Source organism: Prionailurus bengalensis, chromosome D2 (genome assembly GCF_016509475.1).
Source record: "Prionailurus bengalensis isolate Pbe53 chromosome D2, Fcat_Pben_1.1_paternal_pri, whole genome shotgun sequence".
Classification (NCBI taxonomy): Eukaryota; Metazoa; Chordata; class Mammalia; order Carnivora; family Felidae; genus Prionailurus; species Prionailurus bengalensis.
In genome coordinates this window covers 29,059,427-29,082,745 of record NC_057351.1, presented here as the reverse complement: position 1 = coordinate 29,082,745, position 23,319 = coordinate 29,059,427, and the positions used below count along the sequence as shown (strand labels likewise).

Sequence of the window (23,319 nt, the reverse complement as noted above, 5' to 3'; positions counted from 1 at the left end):
AGGGGATCCAACTCACAAACTGTGAGATCATGACCTGAACTGAAGTTAGATGCTTAACGAACTGAGCCACCCAGGTGCCCCTCTTTTTATTTTAAATGTTTATTTATTGAGAGAGAGAGTGAGAGGGCAAGAGGGCACAAGTAGGGAGGGGAGAGAGAGAGAGGGAGAGAGAGAGAGAGAGAGAGAGAGAGAGAGAGAGAGAGAGAGAGAGAGAGAGAGAGAGAGAGAGAGAGAGAGAATCACAAGCAGGCTCCACATTCAGCACAGAACCCAATGTAGGGCTTGATACCAGGACCTTGAGATCACGACCCAAGCCGATATCAAGAGTCTGATGCTTAACTGATTAAGCCACCCAGGTGCCAATTTTTTTTTTTTAATTTAAACAAAGCATCCCCTAATTTGTGGAATTTTTAAAAAATTCTGTAACTTTGGGAGAGAGGGATCCATCCATTGCTCTGACAAGGACCATGCTTTGTAGTAAAGCAAAAGAAGCACCCAGAATGTTAACAGAATTTATCTCTAGGGAGTAGAAGTACAGATTTTTTACCCCTGCTTTTCTGTATTTTATAGATTTTCAGTAAAGAGAAAGTATTATTCTTATAATGAAAAACTTTATTTTAATAAATATGTCACATGAGCTCAAAAAAGTCTCCATGTGAAAAAAAAGTCCCCACATACAGGTTTACAAAATAACACAAAATTAATTAAAGCTTGAGACTCCTTTACTATGTTAAATCCAAAAAAACCCAAAAACTAAAAAAACAAAAACAACAACGTTATTGTTGATTTGCATGATTATGGGTCACTCTTTAACTTTCCAAGTTTTTTATAGTGAGGATACTTTTTACAATTGGAAAAAAAGCACTATTTTAAAAGGCTTGTGATTCATTGGGAGACTATAAGCAACATATATGCCCCTTGGACATGTCATGTACTTCATTAAAAATATAACCTAAGCTAGGTTGGCTACTCTAACAAAGAATATGATTATGTTCTTAAGTATACGTACAGTATAAACATCAATACAAAATTTAAAAATAAAATATTCTATTTATCCAGTATTTGAAAACAAATTCAATTTAGAGACTTAAAAATACTAGGGGATCACCTATCTTTAGGTGTATTAGAGAAATTGTTGACTTTGTACCTGGGAATTAATTATTGGTTGCTTCTGTACACCAAGTAAAACATTAACTTCCTGATTTTTTGCAACAACAAGAAATAAAGCAGGCTACTGGCAATTTGCAGAGCAAGGAAAATGAAGCTCCCTATTTTCACAGTAGATGCATTTACAGCAAAAGCATTTCACGGGAATCCTGCTGCTGTTTGTCTTCTGGAAAATGTAAGTACTTGGTTTTGAAGTGCGGTGCTTAAAATTCTAGATTCCTGTAGAACCAAATATTTCTTAAAAACAACAACAACAATCAGACCCACCTGTTTGTCTTTGGTTTGTGTTCTTTGTCAAATGATATCAGCAATGTTTATGTCTGCAAGTTGATTTTGACCAAATTATATGATGAGAATGCTTACACCCAGATGCTTTAAGTCTAGAAAAATAAAGACTTACGTAAGGAAGAACTAGAACCTATTAAAAAAAAAAAAAAAGATATAGAGCTCATTTTCAGCCATCAGGTTTTCATTTAGTGAGCACCAAATGTGAAAGCGAATGAAATTAGATGAGTTTTATGTGACCAGACATGGATGATATTATATTTAACATAAAAGATTTTAGCTGGATATCTTTAACCTTAGCTATAGTTCAGACAATTAGAAATTCTTTTCAGGACCAAGTAAATGAAACATTTTGCAAGGAATTAAGTAATTAAGTGATAATTAAGCTCTAATGTAGGGAGAACTTTTTTTCTTGAAAGTCTCATTTAAAAAAAAAGTTTATTCATTTTTGGTATTCATTTTTGAGAGAGAGTGGGGGGAGGGGCAGAAAGAGGGGGCGGGGCAGAGGTCGGGGGGTGGGGGGTGGTGGTGGGGACTGAGGATCCAAAGCAGGCTCTGCCCTGAGAGCAGAGAGCCCCATACAGGGCTCAAATCCATGAACTGGGAGATCATGACCTGAGTCAAAGTTGGATGCTTAACCGACTGAGCCACCCAGGTGTCCCCTAAAAGTCTCATTTTAAAAATGGCTTTTGGTTAGGATGAGTATTAACAGAATAGTTAAATATTCACTGACCTTCAGTGCTTTGTGTTGGTACCTGGGTATTAGGAAACAAGCCAAGGAGCCCTTCCACTCAGAGCAGTTAGTGCAAGAGCAGATTGTCTGAGAATTACTTCGAAAACACAGTAAGCATTTGATGATCTTAAATAAGTTTTACTAAGCTGGGCCAAGTGTGTGTTGGAGACTTTAAGTGCAATGAATGTCAAATTGTATATTAAAATCACCCAAGGAGCTTTAAAATTCCCATGCTCACGTGCATCCCAGAATCTCTAGGGGTGGAACCCAGGCAGCACTGTTTTTTAAAGTTTCCCCAAGTGATTTCTATTGTGCTCTCAAGATGCAGAATGGCTGGGGTTTTACTGAGATGGGTGAATGCTGTTGATTGAGTTCTTGGTACACTTGGTACCCTTTCTCCCTAAAGCAGAGCAGCAAAATGGTGATGAAAAGTCCTCATCTTGTCCTTAAGGATACATTCATTATGCAACCTTGCAGCTGGCATCTTCCAACCATAAAATGCAGGAAGTAATTAAGTTAATAGGCTTTATCAAGTAACACAAGAGCTTGGGAGGATTATTGAGAGAATGATTAACAACCAGATTCTAAATCGTGAACTTTCTTTAGAAATAATCTGGCAAACAGCTTCATGTCAAGGAATTGTGGAAATGAATGAAATTGCTTAAGAGACTTAGTGTATTTGTCGCATGTCCTCATGTAATCTCCTGGAAGAGTTCTGAAAATAGTTTCTAGTGATTTATATACTCAATTTTCACCAAATGACAAGAATTAGCAATATTCTTCAATTTATTCCTTTTACTTCCAGTACATGCACTACACACCGGAGCCTTTTTCTCGCTCTTCAATTCTATTTTACATGTTTTTTATATATTTGGAAAAACCAGGACATAAACATTTAAGCAGAGAACTTAGCATAGTTCAAAGCAATATGCTTCAGTAAGAATGGAAGAAAGAAAAAGAAAATAAGGAAGCCCACGATTCAGGGATGCTCTCCCAATTCATTTCCGGGCTTTGGACCTGTGGGACCAGGCTAATTTGGTGGCCTGTCAGAGACAACTGAATAGATATCTAAAGAATAGTTTGCTAGTTTCCTATTCTGTGGTCTGGGGAATCCTGTTCTCCTAGAGGCTAACTTGGCACTTTTCTCAATTCATAAGCAATAAAAATTAGAGTGGAAGTATAAACTGTGGTTTATGCCCTTGGATTCTTTTACCCATGGTTGGACACAGTGGACACCTGAAACACCTAGAGAGAACACAAATAAACTTAGGAAAATATCAGAGACAAATAACTGTTAAACCTTGTAATGTTTCCCATAGTTTGGTCAGTGTTTAGCCTGTCATTACTGTATTCTACAAATATTTGTCCATATCTACCACGAGCCAGGCTTTGGGGTAGGGATAGGAGGTACAAAGTTGAGTAAGTTTGCCTGCCCTTGAGGTGCTCAAAGTCTAGTGGGAAAAACAGACATGTAAACCTGATCATTATTCAATAGTTACCACAAAGGCTAAAAGATCTACAAGAGGGACTCAGAGAACAGAACAATGTTGGATTTTTCAGAAGGGAAACTACTTCAGATTTTAAGTGAAGGGCTTCAAAGGGATGTTCTTTTTTGTTTTGTTTTGTTTAAAATTATTTAAAAATTTGACCGAGATGAGACTAATCGCAAAAAACTTGGTGGGCAGACTAAAGACAAAGTAATTGCTCTTTGAGCTGTTTCAACACTTGATAAAAGACTTCTGGAAGGAAAGCAAAAAAAAAAAAAAAAAAAAAAAAAAAAAATTCTGGCTAACAACATTCCAAGAGCTTCTAGAATATTGTAAAGTTTCTTTTGTTTTCCTTTCTAGACAAGTCCATTTAAAGAATTTTCACGCGAGTAACTTTTAATGCTGTACATTAGCTGAAAATAAAACTGATTAAGGGCTAAATGGAATATGGAACAGATAATTGAAAAAAATATTTAAAACCTTAAAAACTTGATGGTGTCCTCAAATGCTGGACAATGAATTTGACAATAAAGATCATGTACAGGTATAAAAATGTATAGAAACAATATTTAAAAAAATGAAACAGATATTTTACTTTGATAGCTGTGTAACAACTACAGGAATTCATGACCAAAAACTTGAATGGGTCAGAGGGCTATGGTAGTGATAAGGGGTGATATGCTGTTTATTCTTTTGTAAAACAGTGTTAATTAATGAAAATCACATATCAACAGGGGTAGGGAGCCTATAATTATTCTCCTTCATATTCTAACAAAGCCTCAAGTTGTTTTGTTGTTGTTGTTGTTGTTGTTGTTTTTGTTGTTGTACATAGGTGTTGTTTGTGGGTGTATATTTAGGGTGGGGTTTCTCAACAGTGGCAGAACTGGGTAGTTCTTTGTAGGGTGAGGTTGTCATCTGCAGTATTGGCCGCATCCTTGGCTTCTACCCACTAGATGATAGCAGTCTTCCCTTTTCCCTATCATGACAATAAAAAATTGCCCCCAGTTGAAAACCACTGTTTCAGAGGATCTTTTATTTATTTATTTATTTTTTTCTACTTGCTTAAAGTTCACATTTTATTTATTTATTTTTTTTATTTTTTTTTTCTGAAATTTATTGACAAATTGGTTTCCGTACAACACCCAGTGCTCATCCCAAAAGGTGCCCTCCTCAATACCCATCACCCACCCTCTCCTCCCTCCCACCCCCCATCAACCCTCAGTTTGTTCTCAGTTTTTAACAGTCTCTTATGCTTTGGCTCTCTCCCATTCTAACCTCTTTTTTTTTTTTTTCCTTCCCCTCCCCCATGGGTTCCTGTTCAGTTTCTCAGGATCCACATAAGAGTGAAACCATATGGTATCTGTCTTTCTCTGTATGGCTTATTTCACTTAGCATCACACTCTCCAGTTCCATCCACGTTGCTACAAAAGGCCATATTTCATTTTTTCTCATTGCCACGTAATATTCCATTGTGTATATAAACCACAATTTCTTTATCCATTCATCAGTTGATGGACATTTAGGCTCTTTCCATCATTTGGCTATTGTTGAGAGTGCTGCTATGAACATTGGGGTACAAGTGGCCCTATGCATCAGTGCTCCTGTATCCCTTGGATAAATTCCTAGCAGTGCTATTGCTGGGTCATAGGGTAGGTCTATTTTTAATTTTCTGAGGAACCTCCACACTGCTTTCCAGAGCGGCTGCACCAATTTGCATTCCCACCAACAGTGCAAGAGGGTTCCCGTTTCTCCACATCCTCTCCAGCATCTATAGTCTCCTGATTTGTTCATTTTGGCCACTCTGACTGGCGTGAGGTGATACCTGAGTGTGGTTTTGATTTGTATTTCCCTGATAAGGAGCGACGCTGAACATCTTTTCATGTGCCTGTTGGCCATCCGGATGTCTTCTTTAGAGAAGTGTCTATTCATGTTTTCTGCCCATTTCTTCACTGGGTTATTTGTTTTTTGGGTGTGGAGTTTGGTGATCAGAGGATCTTTTAAACAGTCGTTTAATATTTGTTTTGTTTGTTTTAAAAGTTTTTATTTATTTATTTATTTTAGTATTCTCTATACCCAACATGGGGTTTGAACTCATGACCCCGAGATCAAGAGTCGCACATTCTTCCATTTGAGCCAGGCACCCCTAAACAGTGGTTTATTCTTGAGTTTTCCTGTTAAAATTATCTATAAAAACAGCTTTGTTGTATGCCTAGAATATACATTTATTCCAATTCAGCTGGCATCTCCTGGCCACGTACCATGTGCTGGACACTATGCCACAATCAATATTATATTCACATATATACATATGTGTGTGTGTGTATTCTTTTAAACACTAACCCAAACATTTCCAGGGACAATAAGGAGGATTGGCTTTGCACTTTTAAAGAGGAATGCTTCATTTTAGTTCCTAAACAACTCGCTGTTCCAGTTTTCCTGGTTAAATTTAGAGGGTAACGAAGGCCTCTTTACAGCTTGGTGTGTTATGTATTTAAGGAAAAACAAGTATACAGCAATACTGTGTTCAGTTCAGTTTGTGCTTTAACTCATGTGGGGAAGCTTATGACGCAATGGCCATTTCCAAATCTGGTGCCCTTCCTTAGAGGATCACTGGCTCTGTGTGCTTCTACCGGGTCAGAGGCTCCTAGGGTTTCTCAGGAATTCCAAAGTCATCTCATTTTTATGGCCAGAAAAGGGATGAAGAGTGCAGAGAAGATTTTTCTAGGCCATTGAAGGTTTTCTCTTGCCCAGTATTTGAGGGAAGAGAGAAATGCAAGGGAGGAGACGCTGATGTGGGAATTTCTACATCACTCTCTTCTAGCACATAACCCTCAGCTTTGGGAGCAATGACTTCAGGCAGGTTCAGCCAGATACTGTGCTAAATTGCTTTTTATATGTTATCTCATTTTATGCTTACATCTACTCTAAGAGTAGGTCTTATCCCATTTTACAAATGCGAAGACAGAGGCAGAGGAAGGTTAAGTAATTACCTAAGTGGCTGACTTCAGGATCCCCACCCCAGGTCTGCCTGACTGCACAGCCCATGCTTTTAACCCATCATACTCATCACCACAGTAGATATGTTCTCCTACAGCACCCCTTACTTCCCAGTTGGTAGCATGCATCACTCTTGAAATTCATTTAATGCCTGTCTTCCTCACTAGACTGCACATTCTATGAAATCTTAACCTATTCTAACTTGTTCTATTACACATGGCCTAGCACATGTCAGGCACTAAATAGCTATTGAGTGAAAGTAAATCTATTAATTAATTAAATTATGGCAAAAATCTCTAAGAGTTCTAGCTAACAACTACTGATCTTTTATTCTCATTGGTGAGGTGGGGTGGGCGGGGTATGCAAGGTGAGTATGAGCTTTGGGTTCTATGATGGAGCTGGAAGGACTAGGCACCCATAAGAACCATCAGGAACAACCAAAGATGGCCTACAGTTTGAGTGCTGCATTGTGTGGACGTAACTTCAAAATATGAAATACAAGTGCCTCATAAGGAACCTCCTGTTTCTTCCTGGATGATTTAGAACTTTCCATATCCAAGTGTGTTTCCTTTGTTGGGATCCATCTACAGCAGAGGGACAAATGAACTGGGAACGATAGCAGGACTATCATGTTTTGACTGTCATGTTTCTAAGCTGCCACAAGATGGGAGTATTTTAAAACTTTGCTCTGATTTTCTGATCATTAATGTTTGTGGGCCAAATGGTGAGGATACCTTAGTGTCCCAATGCAGTACACTGGAACTCAGAAAAACAACCATGCCTCTGTTTTTGCTGTTGGAAATTTGACTCATGAGATTGCCAAAGGGAAATGGATATTAGAGGAAGAGAATTAACAGTTGTTGGTGTGTAACCTTGATGTGCTGCATTTGAAAATAAACAACTTTACGGTAAAATGAAAAAAATTATTAGAACAAAAATTCAGTTTTTTGAATGAATGCAGTCTCTTCTAAAGCTCTCAAAGTTGAAACAACATTAGCCCTCTCACGATTCACCATTACCTTGACCTTTGGTTCCAGTGTAGAAATTCAGCTGCCTGAATTTGAGAGCTGCTACTATCAAACTTTCTACAGTGTCTCTGGTCCTGTAGACAAATAACAAGTGCAGTTTAAGTGTCCTGGGACAGAAATTAGAGCCACAGAAATTCAAATTGCAATTGGTGCAATACATCGAGGTAGAGAGGACTAAAGAGCTGACAGTCATGAAGTGTGTGTTCTAGTTGATGTGCAAACAAGCCCATTTGCAAAGAAATCTATTACCAATAGATGGTGAGCTTGGCTACAATGTGGGATGCTTTAATGAATTTTGAGACTCTTGTTGTAAAGGTAGAGGGAAGAAGTAGACAAAGAAAGGAAGGATGAGGATAAGGAGTTTGGCCAGATCAGATAGAGGAAGGATTGGCAGGCACCACAGGTTCCTGCAGCCACAGAGGCAAATCTGGAAAGACCAGCACAGGCTTTTCTCTATTACGCCTTCAATCACCACTGAGGTCTGTACTAGGGAATTAGTTGGCTCCCAGTTTCTCTAGGGTGTTGTATGCACAGACATGTGGGCCAATTTCCACACAGAACATTCAGTGGGCTGCAAGAAGTGCTCCTTTAAAAAAAATTTTTTTTAATGTTTACTTATTTTGAGAGAGAGAGTGCAAGTAGGGGAGGGGTGGGGGGGGGTGGGGCACAGAATCCGAAGCAGGCTTCAGGCTCTGAGCTGTCAGCACAGAGCCTGACAGGGCTCAAACCCATGAACCGTGAGATCATGACCTGAGTTGAAGTCAGATGCTTAACCTGCTGAACCACCCAGGTGCCCCTGCGAGGAGTGCTTCTTAACATTGTTGCCTTGTTGGCTGGGATGCCCAGCAGAACCCCCCCCCCCCCCCCCCCCCCCGCCTCAGGTGGGACTACTTACTCTCTGGGCCCACAGGTGTGACAGGTGTTCATGCCATTTCATTACTACCATCCTAATTCTCCTTGCCTCGGCTTACAGAATCCTAGAGTGTCAGGGAGTTAACAAGAACAGAAGCGAGGTCAAGTGAGTTGCCCAAGAAGCATCCCCAGTATAAAGCTCTTTGCACAAACTTTCCTGTCCAACTCACCAAAATTTGTTCTTTTCCTAAGTCTACCTCATAGCTTCATCTTTAAAGTCCTAGAGTTTTGGGGTACCTGGGTGGCTCAATCACTTAAGCGTCTGACTTCAGCTCAGGTCATGATCTCACTGTTTGTGAGTTTGATCCCCGCATCCAGCTGTGTGCCTGGAGCCTGCTTCAGATTCTGTGTCTCCCTCTCTCTCTGCCTCTTCCCAGCTCATGCTCTGTCTCTCAAAAATGAACAAACATTTAAAAAATTTTTTTAAAAAGTCCTAGAGTATTTATTGTCAAAATCTATGTGTCTCAATTATATACTCTCTGGTGTTGCTCATTGTTGCTGCGTCTGTCTTGATTCCCTGCAAGATGCTAATCCCATTGAACATGGGTCCATATCTTATACACCAGGGTTTCTCAAACTTTAATGTGCACACGGATCACTTAGAGATCTAGTAAAAAAAAAAAAAGGAGATTCCAGGGGCACCTGGCTGGCTCAGTTGGTAGAGCATGTGACTCTTGATCTCAGGGTCATGAGTTTGAGCCCCATGTTGGGTGTAGAGATTACTTAGAAATGAAAATCTTTTTTTAAATATTTATTTTTGAGAGAGAGAGAGCAGGGGAGGGCCAGAGACAGAGGGAGAGAGAGAATCCCAAGCAGGCTCCGTGGTATCAGTGCAGAGCCCAACACAGGGCTCGAAATCACAAACTGGGAGATCATGACCTGAAATGAAATCTAGAGCCAGACACTTACGAACTGAGCCACCCAGGCACCCCCAAAATAAAAATCTTTAAAAATATGAGGACTCTGATTCAGAAGGTCTGGGGTGGGGCCTGAGACTCTGCATTTCTAACAAGTTTCTTCAGTAGTGGTGCTGATGCTGCTGGCCTAGCACAGCATTTGGTAATTGACTGATTTCTGCCTTCCCTGAGAAATGTTGCAAGAATCCATCTTATCTGATAGACATTGTTTTTCCTGTTTGCAGTGTGTTAAAGGGATAATAATAGTTTGTCTTTGTTATGGAGAGGAAGAGAAGTGTGGCTGGTTAAAGCATGGGCTTTTAGCCACTCAAAATAAAAGCTAACATTTATCAAGTACTTACTATGTGTTGGGCACTGTGATGAGCACTTTATGTGCATTATTCGGTTTAATCTTTTGAAAGGAAAATGTTAACTAAAACACAAAACCATTGTGTTATGTTTGGGTTTTCAGGCAATAAATACCAATTTCTTTTTTTTTAAAATTTACTTATTTTGAGAAAGAGAAAGAGGGAGAGAGAGAGAGTGAGAGGGGGAAGGGCAGAAAGAGAGAGAGAGAATTCTAAGCAGGCTCCACCCTGTTAGTGCAGAATCTGATGTGGGACTTGAAGTCACGAACCACGAAATCATGACCTGAGCTGAAACCAAGAGCCAGGTGTTTAGCTGACTGAGCCACCCAGGCATCCCAATAAATATCAATTTCTTAAGTAATTTCTCTTTCTATAGGACTACAGAGCATCTATAGGTTTTGAATATGGTGTTCCTTTAAGAAAAGCTTAGTAAGTCCACTAGGATTTTTATATTAGCTGATAGTTTAAAAAATAATCACTGTTTTGTGCCTTATATGAGTGTGTGGAAAGTGTTTCCAAAGAATGTGCATCAACTAAATTATGTTTAATTTACATAAGTCAGATAAGTGAATTATGAATTTATTAGCATAAAGTTGTAAATCTTATTTCTGGGTTTCAGGGGCTCAGGAATAGTACATTTGGCCAAAGCAAAAATACATTTGTCTTGAGACTTCTTTAGAATTTAAATCTAACTAGTGAGCATTTGTTGATTAAAAAGTTGATTTTCATTCTCTAAAGGAAAACGCATATTTCTGACCCATTTTTTTTCTTAAGAGGAATGTGTGTGTGTGTGTGTGTGTGTGTGTGTGTGTGTATTTTATGTGTCTCTACAGTAACTCTTTCACTTAAGTACTGTTGTCTATTTTAAAGTTTGTCTATTTATTTTGAGAGAGAGAGCAAGAGAGAGCACACACGAGCTTGATCAGGGGAGGGGCAGAGAGAGAGGGAGAGAGAATCCCAAGCAGCCTCTGTGTTGTCAGCACAGAGTCCAATGCGGTGCTCGATCCTGCAAACCCGAACCATGAGATCATGACCTGAGCTGAAATCAAGAGTTGGACGTTCAACCAACTGAGCCACCCAGGTGCTCCTGTTCTCCTCATTTTTAAAGGTGTGGAAACTGAGGCTCCATGAGATAAGTGACTTGCCCACTCTTGCACCGCTACTAGGACCTGACCCAGGATACAAATTCACATTATTTTTTTAACCATTTTCTGAAAAATTAAAAACTTACAGAAAAGTTTGAGAATGGTACAATGAATATCCCTATATCCTTCCTCTAGATTCACTAGTTGTTACCACTTACAAAGTCCACACTCTTAACCACTCTACCATTTATTAGGCACATTATAACCTTAGGATATTACATAACCTCTCTGTATTTGATTTCGTTATATACGAAGTATATAAAAATATCTATACTGAGGGTTTTAAAAATGAAGATAAAGTGGGGTGCCTGGCTGGCTCAGTCAGTACAGCATGTGACTATTGATATCAGAGTCATGAGTTCGAGCTCCAAGTTGGGCATAGAGGTCACATAAAAAACAAAATAAAAATGAGGATGAAGTGAATAATGTATTCTTTCAGCAAATGTTTACTGAGCTCCTACCATTCTGGGATGAATACAGAACATTGTTCTAAGCCAGGACAAAGCAAGGTAGCACATTGTATGCCCTCATAATATCCCTTCATAATGTCCCCTCAGATGGTGGGAGACAGACAGCGAAGGGATACACTGGGTAAATTCAGGTGGCCTAAGCACTGGGAGGAGACAAAGCCTTTAGACAGAGTGGTCTGGAAGGCTTCCTGAAGGAGGTGAGCTCTGGCCTGAGGCCTGACTTATAAAAGGAAATGCATGTATAAATGGGGGCAGAATGGGCCAGCCTACCCAGAGTGCATGCTGAACATCTTTTTATTCAACAAGAAAGGAAGATTGTGAAGTTTCTCTTTGTGGAGATTGTTTAGAAGAGAGCATAGGCTCTCAGACAGATTAGATAATAGTCTGATGAAAGGTAGGCTAGGCCAGTAGGTTTTCCAGAGTCTGTTCCAGCTCCGAGCATCTACAACCTATGAAGGGTGGTGTTACAAGGATAGATTTCTGAGAAACAACCTTTGTAAAAGTATCTGGACTTCCTTGGCAATTATTTCCTGTGAAGCACGTAACTTCTAATATTAATAAGCTATATTATTAACTAATGGCAGTTGTTGTCCAAGGAAGTCTGATTTGTTTTTCTGGAATCTCAATAAACTTTTTTTCTAATTTAGAAATTGGATGAAGACATGCATCAAAAAATTGCAAGAGAAATGAATCTCTCTGAAACTGCTTTTATCCAAAAACTGCACCCAACTGACAACTTTACACAAAGTAAATATGCTTTTTTTTTTTAATTTTTTTTAACGTTTATTTTTGAGACAGAGAGAGACAGAGCATGAACGGGGGAGGGGCAGAGAGAGAGGGAGACACAGAATCGGAAACAGGCTCCTGGCTCTGAGCCATCAGCCCAGAGCCCGACGCGGGGCTCGAACTCACGGACCACGAGATCGTGACCTGAGCTGAAGTTGGACGCCCAACCGACTGAGCCACCCAGGCGCCCCTATGCTTTTTTTTTTAAAAGCCATTCTTGAATGATACCAGAAGCTGCTTTTCCAGTGGGGAATGATATTTAAGAGAGATGCCTATTTACTATTTGCATGCAGATAGGAGAAGAGCAGGGGGAGATTCTGATTTAGTTTTCAGTTCATCTCAGGGAGCAGGTGTTGGGTGATTTGAACGTTTCAGCTCCAGTTCAGCACTGGGGAGCCTGACGATGCTGGCCTCCTTCATTCCTCCTTTCAGGTATTAATCATGCTAGGGAAATATCTAGAAAAGAGTAAGAAAATAAAAAATTTGTGACCCACTTGTATGGGAATGATCTCATTTCTCTTTGGTTTTTCTTCCTCTGAAGGTTCCTGCTTTGGATTAAGGTGGTTTACGCCGGCAACTGAGGTTCCTCTCTGTGGCCATGCTACCCTGGCTTCCGCAGCTGTGCTGTTTTACAAAATAAGTAATGTGATTTTCTTTTATGAACCCATCATTTAGCAAATAGCCAATATTTAAAAAAATTCTCACAAAGTCTTTGTGATGAATCAAAGATACTGGTATAAAGACATCACAGAATCTATTTCATGCAATTTGGTACACCAAAACAAAAACAGCCCCCGAGACTTTGGCCTTCCTGAATATGTGCTAGGCATGTTGGAAAGCCATGGTCAGTGTTCTCTAGAATGCCATTTTATTTTGAAGAGGAGTTCTCTGGTCTCTGACCAACACAGCGGGTGAGCTTGTGAGACACAACAGGCATCTCACATGATGTGATATCTGGGAACCATAAGGCACTTTTTGCTCTGAATATGTCCCCACCCACATTGAAATTCATTTTGCAAGAGCAGCAGCAGCTGCTGCTGCTTCTTTCTTCTTTCTTTCTTTCTTTCTTTCTTTCTTTCTTTCTTTCTTTCTTTCCTTTTTCTTTCTCCTCCTCCTCCTCCTCCTCCTCCTCCTCCTTCTTCTTCTGTAAACTGTACACCCAATGTGGGGCTTGAACTCAGGACCCCGAGATCAAGAGTCACATACTCTACAGACTGTGGCAGCCAAACGCCCCTCACAAGAGATTCTTTACTCTGAAGATTCATGAGCCCTGACTATACACATTTACCTTATGAAGAGATGATGCAGGACCTCAATCCTATCAGTTTTCATCCTAGCTACATTTAGTATAATAAAGGTCAGGGCTTTGTGGGAATGGGGTAGGGGAGAGATGCCTAGAAATGCCCTAAAAGTGGAGATGGAAGTAGCCATGAATAGGTGTAGACAACAAACAGGAAGTTAAACAAGGAAATACACAGGACGATATGACAGAGGGTAACTGTAGTGAGTGCAGAGTTGGAAAAGGAGGTTCTCTGGGGAGTTACTTAGATGGAGGTGGTAGGGAAGGTGTTACAGGGTGAGTTTCCCCAGGAAGTGGACTCCGAGACATATTGCATGCCGGAAGAACTGCGGGCAGTATTCTTGGGATCAATGTTTGTAGGGGAGTAAAGAAAGTGGAATACAAGAGCGAGAAGGTGAACTGCAAAGTGGTAGCAACAAAGAAAGGCCTAGGCCAAATCCACAGGGAGGTCTAAAGCTGCCAAGGTTCTTTAAGTAGTATAGTTCTAAATAGAAGCAAAAGTTTGGGCCTTTGTACCTTCCATTGACCAGCCTCCAATGCCCAGAAAAGCAGCATGACCTTGGGTAAAATAGCTCTACTCACCCAAGGGCAATTCACAGAGTGGGACTCAGCTGAGAGCTGTCGGTCACCAACACCTTCCACAACCCAGTTGGGGTTGGGTGAAGGGGGAGAAAATCAAGCCTTCAGGCTGTACTTGATAGCAGATGCCTCCTTAAATTTGTTCCCCTGTATTTCCTTGCCTCACCTAGTCCTTGCCTTGAGAGGGGAAGGTTGAGTGAGATTTTGGACAACGGCATGCACTAGAGAAGGGACCTTCAGGCTGAAGAATATGAAGCCATCTGTGCAAAGAGCTAGACTGTGAGAAGGAGTCAGAGGTAGCAGCAAATGCAAAGCCCTTGAGATGCAGCCTATATACTAGGAGTGGCTGGAGCTTCTTGGGGGTGACTGGCAGGAGATAACATTGAGAGTCAGGTCAAGGCTCCTCTACAATGTAATCCATTATATGTCTTAAAAAGACAATTTTGGTTTCTGTGGATAGGGAACAAGAATGAAGGCAGGAAAGTATCCTGAAATATTGTTTAGGAACTCAGTCTTGAAAAGTAGATTTTACTGAAGTTGGGTTGAGTGTCTTTTGAAACCCCACATTGGTTGAAGTGAGGCAGAGACTTGGAATAATAACCTTCAGATCCCCCATAGGGTGGTCTTAAGGTTATATAAGTTATGAAAAGGTGCTTTGTAAATAATAATGTATTCCACCAATTATAATAAGAAAAATTAAACTTTGAGTTTTAGAGTATAAATTTTATATTCAGTGAAAGTTAATTGACAATGCCAAATTTCCTTACCTTTTAGATATGGTTAAGTTTCACAGAAATATTAAGGGGGAGGAAAGAATTAGGTCATAAATCTTTGTTTTCACTAAAAATGTTACCCACAATGAGGTCAGATAAGTGGCCCAAGTTGTATCAGTAACATGAAGGCTCAATCTTCAAATGATAATTTTATGTATAGCTTGGTTTATTTAGGGTAAGCTTGATTTGTTCCTTTAGACTGTTGTTCATAATTTGTATATTCTATTTGTCATCCCTTTGGCATATTAGACTAGTACTATTTGTAACTCTATAGTGTATATTTAAAAATCTGCATTAGAAAACACTATTGCATCCCTATGAGGTAGGTTTAATTTTTACCCCATTTTATTGATGAGGAAATGGAGGCTTAAGGAGGTTAAATAGTTTGCTCAAAGGCACAGTTAGTAAGCTAAAAGAAGCTGGCATTTGAAGCCTTGCAGTATGATGTCAAGTCCAATCAGTTATGTTCTCGGTTCTCAAGTGAGAATCCAAGGATGCCTTTCTCTACTCTGGACCACAGTAAGGCAAAGTTGGACCCCTCGTTATGGGAAAAGGCAGCACTGCCACAGAATCTAGGGAAACACAATAGTGATCAAAACAGATATGTAAATATATAACAAAGTTTATTTTCCTATTTCTTGATTTTCTCTCAAAATTCCTTTATAATTGACAAAAGTAAGACTCTTTTTTTTGGCCAGAAAATGTGAATAGCACTCTAACCTTTGTCACTCTGAGTGGGGAACTAACGGCCAGAAGAGCACAGGATGGTATCATCCTGGATCTGCCTCTTTATCCAACTCACCCCCAGGTAAGCTCTTTCTAATTATTGCCATGAACTGTATACAACTGACAGCTTGCCTGTTTTACAATGGTCTTGTCTTTTCTCCTCATCTAGGACTTCCATGAAGTGGACGACTTGATAAAGGTTGGTGAAAGGAATTAAACTTAAGCTCATGTGATCTGGTCATTTGAACATCTGGTCTGATCTGTTGTTTGAACCCAAAGGATCAGTAGCCTTTGACCCCCAAAGATAGGCCTTCTATCAGTATAAATGTTCCAGTCTAAGCTCGGATGAAGAGTGCACAGTGCATTTGAGGTGTGGATTTTAATACTGAATGTTATTTGGTGAGAAGGTTGAGCAATTTTCCCTGACCCTTCATTGTCAGTATTAGCTTCCATGAAGGTAAGGGGAGGACAGACTGCTGTGTGGTGGCTGAGAGAAAAAAGAATGGAAGCTGCCTGGCAGGGCGATCCTAATTTCTGTGGTGGAGAATGAGGCTGAGGTCAGCTGAGGAGCTGTGCTTTGATGGAGGAGGGCAGGAAAGTCTGGGTAAATTGAGACAGAAGGCAAGATTCATAGTCTGCCTTCCTCTGGAGGTCTATATAGGGTGGGTCTTAAAAACAAGAATAATAATAATGATAATAAACATTTTGGAGAGTCTCCCTGTGCAGTACCAGGTGCTAATAAGCATTTCACATGCAATATCTCCTGTAATTCTCACTGTTCCCCAGTGAAGTACACACTATGGTCATCCTGTGGAGATGCCGGACGGGCAGAGCAGCTCTGGATGACCAGGTACTTAGTTTGTAGAGAAGGAAGGGACTGGTTAAGACCAGGACAAGGGCTGCAGTGACCAAAAAAAAAAAAAAATTCTGTAAAATGGCCTTTGTGGGTGCCACTGGGGTGTTTCTCATTGACTTTTCAACTAAAGCATTTATAATCTGTTTAGTGTCTTATATTGTCTATGTTTTCAAAGAGTAGCAGTAAGGATTATAGATTCTGATTTTACACTCAGCCCCACCTGTGGCTCAGGTTTTGGAAGACAAGCCAAATTAAAAAATGAACTACTTTAAGCATGTTGTCAAGAAAGTGGAAAATATTCACAGCATAGACCTTGGTCATGGTAGAAAGAACTTAACCTGGTATCTTTATGCCTGAGGCTCAGCATTTGTAAAATGGGCATGATAAAGAGTTAGTTATAGTGAGTATTGTCATTTTATGTTCCTAGAAACTAACAATAAGATTCTCAGCTGAGAATTAGACTTTCAAATTGACATAAGAATTCATGCAGAGGAGGGCTGAATAATCCTTCCGAGAAACTGAAAGTCCCCAAGAGCAGATGGGATCTGGCTGCAAGAGTTTCCATTTCTAGAGGGACGGACATTATTCAGCTGTGGAAACAGGGGCAGACAGTTGAGGCATCACCCAAAGTGGATGGAGTCTTGGTTTTGGGACCTGGAACATCTCAGCCCCTAGAGAAGATTGGAGGACCTGAAGCGACCTAATGATGGTCAGATCACTTCTGTGTAATTCTCATCTGCTCTGCCTACAGCCAGTGGTGGTGCCAAAGGGTGACTTGGAGAGGCTTTTCCCCCCTCATAATCTCAGCACTCCAAATCAACAACCAATCACACAAATAATGTTCTAGGATATGAGCAAGATTGTGTGCAGTCTTAGGTAGAGCGTGAATGAAAGTATCTTTAGTAAATGTTGCTATGTTACTGATCCACAGCACACAGTCTGAGTGAAAACAGTGCTTGCCAAACAGAGTAGTGTTAAGATGAGTGGTCTAGTCCCCACTTTTATTCAAACTGCTGGCCCTGAGTCCTTGCCATATAGAATCTCCTATTTGCTGATGCTGGGACTCCATGTATATTCTTTCTTTTTTTCTTCTTTCTTAAAAAAAGTTTTTTTTTTTAACATTTTATTTTTTTGAGAGACCGAGAGAGACAGACTGCAAGCAGGGGAGAGGTAGAGAGAGAGGGAGACACAGAATCTGAAGCAGACCCCAGGCTCGGAGCTGTCAGCACAGAGCCTGATGTGGGGCTTGAACCCACAAACGTGAGATCATGACCTGAGCCGAAGTCGGACACTCAACCAACTGAGCCACCCAGGGCGACCACATACATATTTCATTTAATCTTCACAACAATGTTAAGAGGTGGGCCTGAGGCCCCCGTTTCTACAGACAGTAGACAGTAGACAGATTCAGAGCTTTGACTCCAGGGCCCCTCAGATCTGGGTCAGGGTGTGTGTGTGTGTGTGTGTGTGTGTGTGTCCGTCCCTGTTCCTGGGCCTCTCTAAGTCTTCCTCTTTATTTGCGAGGAAAATGCACACTTGAAAGAGTAGAGTGTGGAGGCACATAGTAATACTTGTGAACAATGCCTATCTTTGGCTCTCAGAGGGTAAGCTCAACCCCCTTAAAGGTCTCTGGTCTCCAGGAAACTAGCCTTCCTTGGGCAACACCTTGAGAGCTGAAACTGAACTAAAACTCTTGGGATTGGAGATGTTGGCTATGCCTGGCACACAGGAGATGCTCATGAGAGGTTTTTCCCCATACAGAAGATCAATGATTTGACCCAGGAGGCACTCCTGAGGAGTTTTTGGTCTGTCTCCACAGACTGCCATAGGTGATACACTGGTCCAGGACATCCGCTATTCTCCCGATACCCGAAAGCTCCTTGTCCGGCTCAGTGATACTTACAAGAGGTAAACAAAATTTTTGGCTTTGTCAGCACTTTGGGGAGGGCTGAGAACCCATATTTATAGCTCTGGTTTTGTTTGACTGTGCTATGTCCAGTCAAACCATGATTTATGCAGTCAGAGAGTTTTGTTCCCAGGTAGCAAGATATTCAACTTGCTTTCCTCCCTGACTGCTGAGCTGTTTGCTCAAGCTGCACCTTATCTTGCTTTAGAGAGTCTGTGTAGTGGTCTGTGGGATGGGTTTGTCCTAATGGGTCCTATTTATGAACAAGGTCATTTTTGGAGAACCTGAAGGTGAACACACAGAATCTTCTGCAAGTGGAAAACACAGGAAAGGTGAAAGGACTCATTCTCACCCTTAAAGGAGAGCCTGGAGGGCAGAGCCAAGCATTTGACTTTTACTCCAGATATTTTGCACCGTGGGTTGGTGTGGCTGAAGACCCTGTAACAGGTACTTTTTGATTGGGTCCTGGGGATGGTTCAACAATGAAGGAGGAGGATAACAAATAGCTGTTTAAGTGCCCTTCACATGACTTTTCAGGTTGCTTGGGTTTTGAGCTGTTTCTGTTTCCTTATCTCCCCTGCCCCCATCCCTTCACTGAAGTTTCATGTGACAACTACAGAATTAAGCAGGCAGTATAGCAGCCTTATGTCAGACAGTCTGAGTTTACATCCTAGTTTCCTAGCTGTTGACCTGGAGCAAATGACTTAACTTTTAAAAATTTCTGTTCCCTCCTCTATAAAATATGAGTATTACCTCATAGGGTTATATAAAGATAATGCATGGTAAGTGCTTAGCACAGTACCTGTCACATGATAAGTGCCCAATAACTATTAGCTATTTTAATAGTAATTATAAAACTGGCTCCCTGAACCAACACTCCCAGATCTGCCATTTGCAAAATTCAGGGGCTGATGTCCACTACAGTCCCAAAGCCTTTTGTTTCTTTTTCAATGACCAGCCTGCATGATCGCTGACATCTAGATAAGATTTGGTTTTTGAAGGATAAACTCCTGGGTTGTAGGTGGGAAATAGGGACAGGAAGAGTTTTCCCAGACCTACCCCCAAAGTGGGTGGGATGGGTTTGGGGACAGGGTTATTCAAGATCTGCCAGCCGGAAGCAGAGGGATGAAATCGAAGATGGGCAAGGATGTGAAGCTTCCTCCTCTCATGCTCTTTGAGAAGAGTGGGCTGAGGAGAAAAAGAAGGGAATGCTTGATGGAGGAGGCTGGTGGATGGGATGGTGGCTGGGGCAGAAGGAGGCTGGAAAGGAACTTTGAGGCTCCTGCTCTGGTCAGAAGGCAGAGGCTGGAATGGTTTCAGGACTTTGACTTAGTTACTCTCTGAGAAAACATGTGAAATTCAAAGCTCAGCAAAGCACTTTTAAGGACTCAGGAGAATGCCCAATGACATCCAAAAAGTACAGCTCAGCGCTCCCCCATGGAAAAGAAGTTTTGACTGCATTTACACACGCACAGCTGCTTCTAAAAGGTTTTAATTGGTACAGAGGGCAAGTGTTTTCCCCTGTAATAATGCTTTTCTAAAGTGGGAAGGTCTTTGGACATGATGACCAACCATCTCAGCTTGCTTGGGACTGAGGCATTTCTCAGCCTACAGGACCTTTGGTGATAAAACCAGGACAGTCTTGGGCAAACTGGGATGTTTGGTCATCCTAGGTGGATCCCTCATAACATCTGATAAGTTTTCCTGAAGAAAACCCATCCTTTTCTTCCCCCAGAGACTTTTCTGTCAGTTATTACTTTATTATTTTTTAAAGTTTATTTATTTTTGAGAGAGAGAGAGAGAGCGCAAGCAGGGGAGGGGCAGAGAGAGGGGGAGACACAGAATCTGAGCTGCCAGCACAGAGCCCAACGTGGGGCTCAAACTCACAAACTGCGAGATCACGACCTGAGTTGAAGTTGGACGCTTAACTGACTGAGCCACCCAGGTGCCCCTGTCAGTTATTACTTTATATTTTTTTCCTTCATATTAATATCTATTCACTGATCTAAAACTAGGGTACAATCCAGTGAAAAAAAATGTCTCACTAAAAGAAAGTTCTATTGGTACCAAAAGCCTGAAAAAGTTGGCTTGGTGGAAAATTTAACCTTTTGTCATAGTTCCCAGTTTTCTTTGCATGTTCATCCTAGGGGGAAGGAGATATTTTCCTTGAAATATAGAGAAAGATTTATGTGAAGCCCTTGATCTTCCTACCATGTGCTGACAATGAACTGATAGGACAAAAATTAAAACCTGCATTTTAATTCAAAAAGATATATGCACTTTGATGTTTATAGCAGCTATTTATAGCAACCCAAGTGTCCATCAATAGGTGAATGGATAAAGAAGATGTGATACATGTATATGTGATATGTGTGATACACACACACACACACACACATGAATATTACGCAGCAATAACAAAGAATGAGATTTTTTTCCATTTGCAACAACATGGATGGACATAGAGGTATTATGCTAAATGAAATAAATCAGGCAGAGAAAGATAAATACCATATGATTTCACTTATATGTGGAATAAGAGACAAAACAAATGAATAAACAAATAAAAAGCAGAATCAAACCTATAAATACAGAGAACAAACTCATGGTTCCCAGGGGGAAGGAGTGGGGGATGGGTGAAATGGGTGAAAGGGAGTAGGATATATAGGTTTCCAGCTATGGAATGAGTAAGTCACAGGAATAAAAGGCAGAGCATAGGGAATATAGTCAATGATATTGTAATAGCACGTGGTGATGGACAGTAGCTACACTTGTGGTGAGTATACCATAACACATAGAGAGATTGAATCACTATCTTGTATACCTGAAACTAATATAACATTTTGTATCAATTATACTCAAATTAAAAAATTATAAAAATAACCCTGCAGTTTAATTCAGCCTTCAGAAAGTATAAAACATAAGAGATACATCATTTGGAGGAGCTTATCCATAAATTCTGTATCTTTGTTTCTATCTCCATTCATAATTCCACACTCAGCTGTGGCTAAGCCATCTAAGGTTTAGTCAAATTGGATAGTTGTTTGTAATTGCTTATAAATTTACCACAAAGTCACTCCTGTTTTTGTATCATAACTTCACTTCTTTTAAGGGTCTGCCCATGCCGTTCTCAGCAGCTACTGGTCTCAGCAACTGGGGAAGAAAGACATGCATGGTACGGCAGGTTTTTTTCCAATTTTTAAAACATTTGTGAACTTGAAGTTAGCATTCCTTCTCATATATACTATTTACTTGAAAATGTAATAAAATGTCATGAAAGTTTTTTTCATGAAAAACCCACATGAAAATGAAAGATTTTAAATTCCTTCACCCTGCATCCTCTACTCAGAACATCTTCCACCCCAAACATCTTCCACCTCTGTTCCTCCCAACACATAGACACACTTCTAATACAGTGAGTGTCCAATAAGCATTTGTTGAATAGAATCAACAAGCTGTGTAACTTTGGCCCAATGAGGTTACTTAGTTGAGAGTGGATGATCACCAAAGTTCCATATTGCCATTGCTAGTCATAGGATTGAATCAAAAAAACTGCTTTTGAATTAAGTCCCCTAATGATTAATATATTGCTTGGGTGTAGAGAAAAATAGATTGCAGTCAAAGGAGGTTACACAGTTGCACTAATCAAAGTAGGAGACTGACCCTATGGGATGGAGGCCTTACTTAGTGGGAGGGTTAGGCCTTAGTAGGAGGGTTAGGGTAGGGTAACTCTGATTTGGGGATGGCAGCTTGTGGTCTAGTTACTCCCCTACGCACTGAACTCCAGGAAGACTGAGGCTGTGCCTCTTGTTTGCCTGACGTGTGGTTGCTTGATAAGCACAATTAGTGAACAAACTCCCTCTGTCCTCTTTAGGCCCAGGAAGATGAGGCTCTCTCAGGAGGGCCGAGATCACCCCTCTTTATCTTCTTAGACTTCTAGTCCATGCCTGTATCTTATTACATTTCCTTGTTTACTCCTGGATAGAAGCAGGGAGGAAGCTATAGGTGGAGTGTATCTGGGACATTACAGGAAGTGATAGAGGAAATGGCTCAGGAAGAAAAGATGTGGAGCTGTGTGTTTTGTGGATCAGTTGTGTTTGTGATTCCTCAGTGCTCAGGAGAACAGGGCAGGGCAGTACTCTGGACAGATGAAGGAATTTATTTTAAACTGAGCTGGGAAGATTCTAGAGCTTGTAATAAGAGGTCTTTCACTATGTTATGTTAACTAAAAAGGGTGGAAACAAACAATATTAATTTGTGACTTGTATTATGTTTTCTTTAGCCTTTCAGTGTTCCTGCCGAGGAGGAGAACTGGAGATTTCACTGCGTCCTGATGGACGAGTTGACATTAGAGGTGGCACTGCTATTGTTTTAGAGGGCACTCTGACAGCCTAGAGGTGGTTGTGGTTCCATGCTGCTATTTTGAATGACTAAGTATTTTCTGCGTAAAAAGAAATGTGAGAGGATGCTTTTACCAAATTCACACAGAAATTAATCCTCATGGTAGAAATAGAAAAATGAAGACATGTTAATGGAAATTTAATAATGCTTCCTGACTAATTAACTAATGGAGTTTTGGCTCTACCCATATTTGAAATGTAAGTAACCAGTAATGAAGACTAATGTCGTCACCTTTGATTAAGACTACCAATCACAGAATGAGGAACAAATTTATGAGGAGTAAGATCAAACCATTTAAACTTAGGTGTGAGTATCTGATAGAATATTTTGCAGACATTAAAAAGACCTAATTGGGGCGCCTGGGTGGCGCAGTCGGTTAAGCGTCCGACTTCAGCCAGGTCACGATCTCGCGGTCCGTGAGTTCGAGCCCCGCGTCGGGCTCTGGGCTGATGGCTCAGAGCCTGGAGCCTGTTTCCGATTCTGTGTCTCCCTCTCTCTCTGCCC

General features: G+C 40.7%; 1 protein-coding gene across 2 annotated transcripts; it reads left to right on the top strand.

The window, feature by feature from the left end:
* Positions 1-1,209: 1,209 nt before the first annotated feature.
* PBLD (phenazine biosynthesis like protein domain containing) lies at positions 1,210-23,032 on the top strand. 2 transcript variants are annotated; one of them, XM_043596467.1, is made up of 9 exons: positions 1,210-1,342; positions 12,136-12,235; positions 12,816-12,914; positions 15,625-15,734; positions 15,822-15,851; positions 18,328-18,416; positions 18,683-18,861; positions 21,527-21,589; positions 22,697-23,032. In XM_043596467.1, exons 1-9 carry the CDS (start codon positions 1,259-1,261, stop codon positions 22,807-22,809), a joined length of 867 nt encoding a protein of 288 aa, XP_043452402.1. In that variant the 5' UTR covers positions 1,210-1,258; the 3' UTR covers positions 22,810-23,032. The 2 variants fall into 2 exon arrangements, with proteins under 2 accessions (XP_043452402.1, XP_043452403.1); XM_043596468.1 differs by lacking the exon at positions 21,527-21,589.
* Positions 23,033-23,319: the final 287 nt, after the last annotated feature.

Excerpts from the sequence above, each read along its gene's own strand:
- PBLD (XM_043596467.1), top strand. The coding sequence starts at position 1,259 with ATGAAGCTCCCTATTTTCACAGTAGATGCATTTACAGCAAAAGCATTT. Across the intron at positions 18,417-18,682 it reads CTCAGTGATACTTACAAGAG|GTCATTTTTGGAGAACCTGA; the intron begins GTAAACAAAATT and ends TTTATGAACAAG. Across the intron at positions 21,590-22,696 it reads GGGGAAGAAAGACATGCATG|CCTTTCAGTGTTCCTGCCGA; the intron begins GTACGGCAGGTT and ends TGTTTTCTTTAG.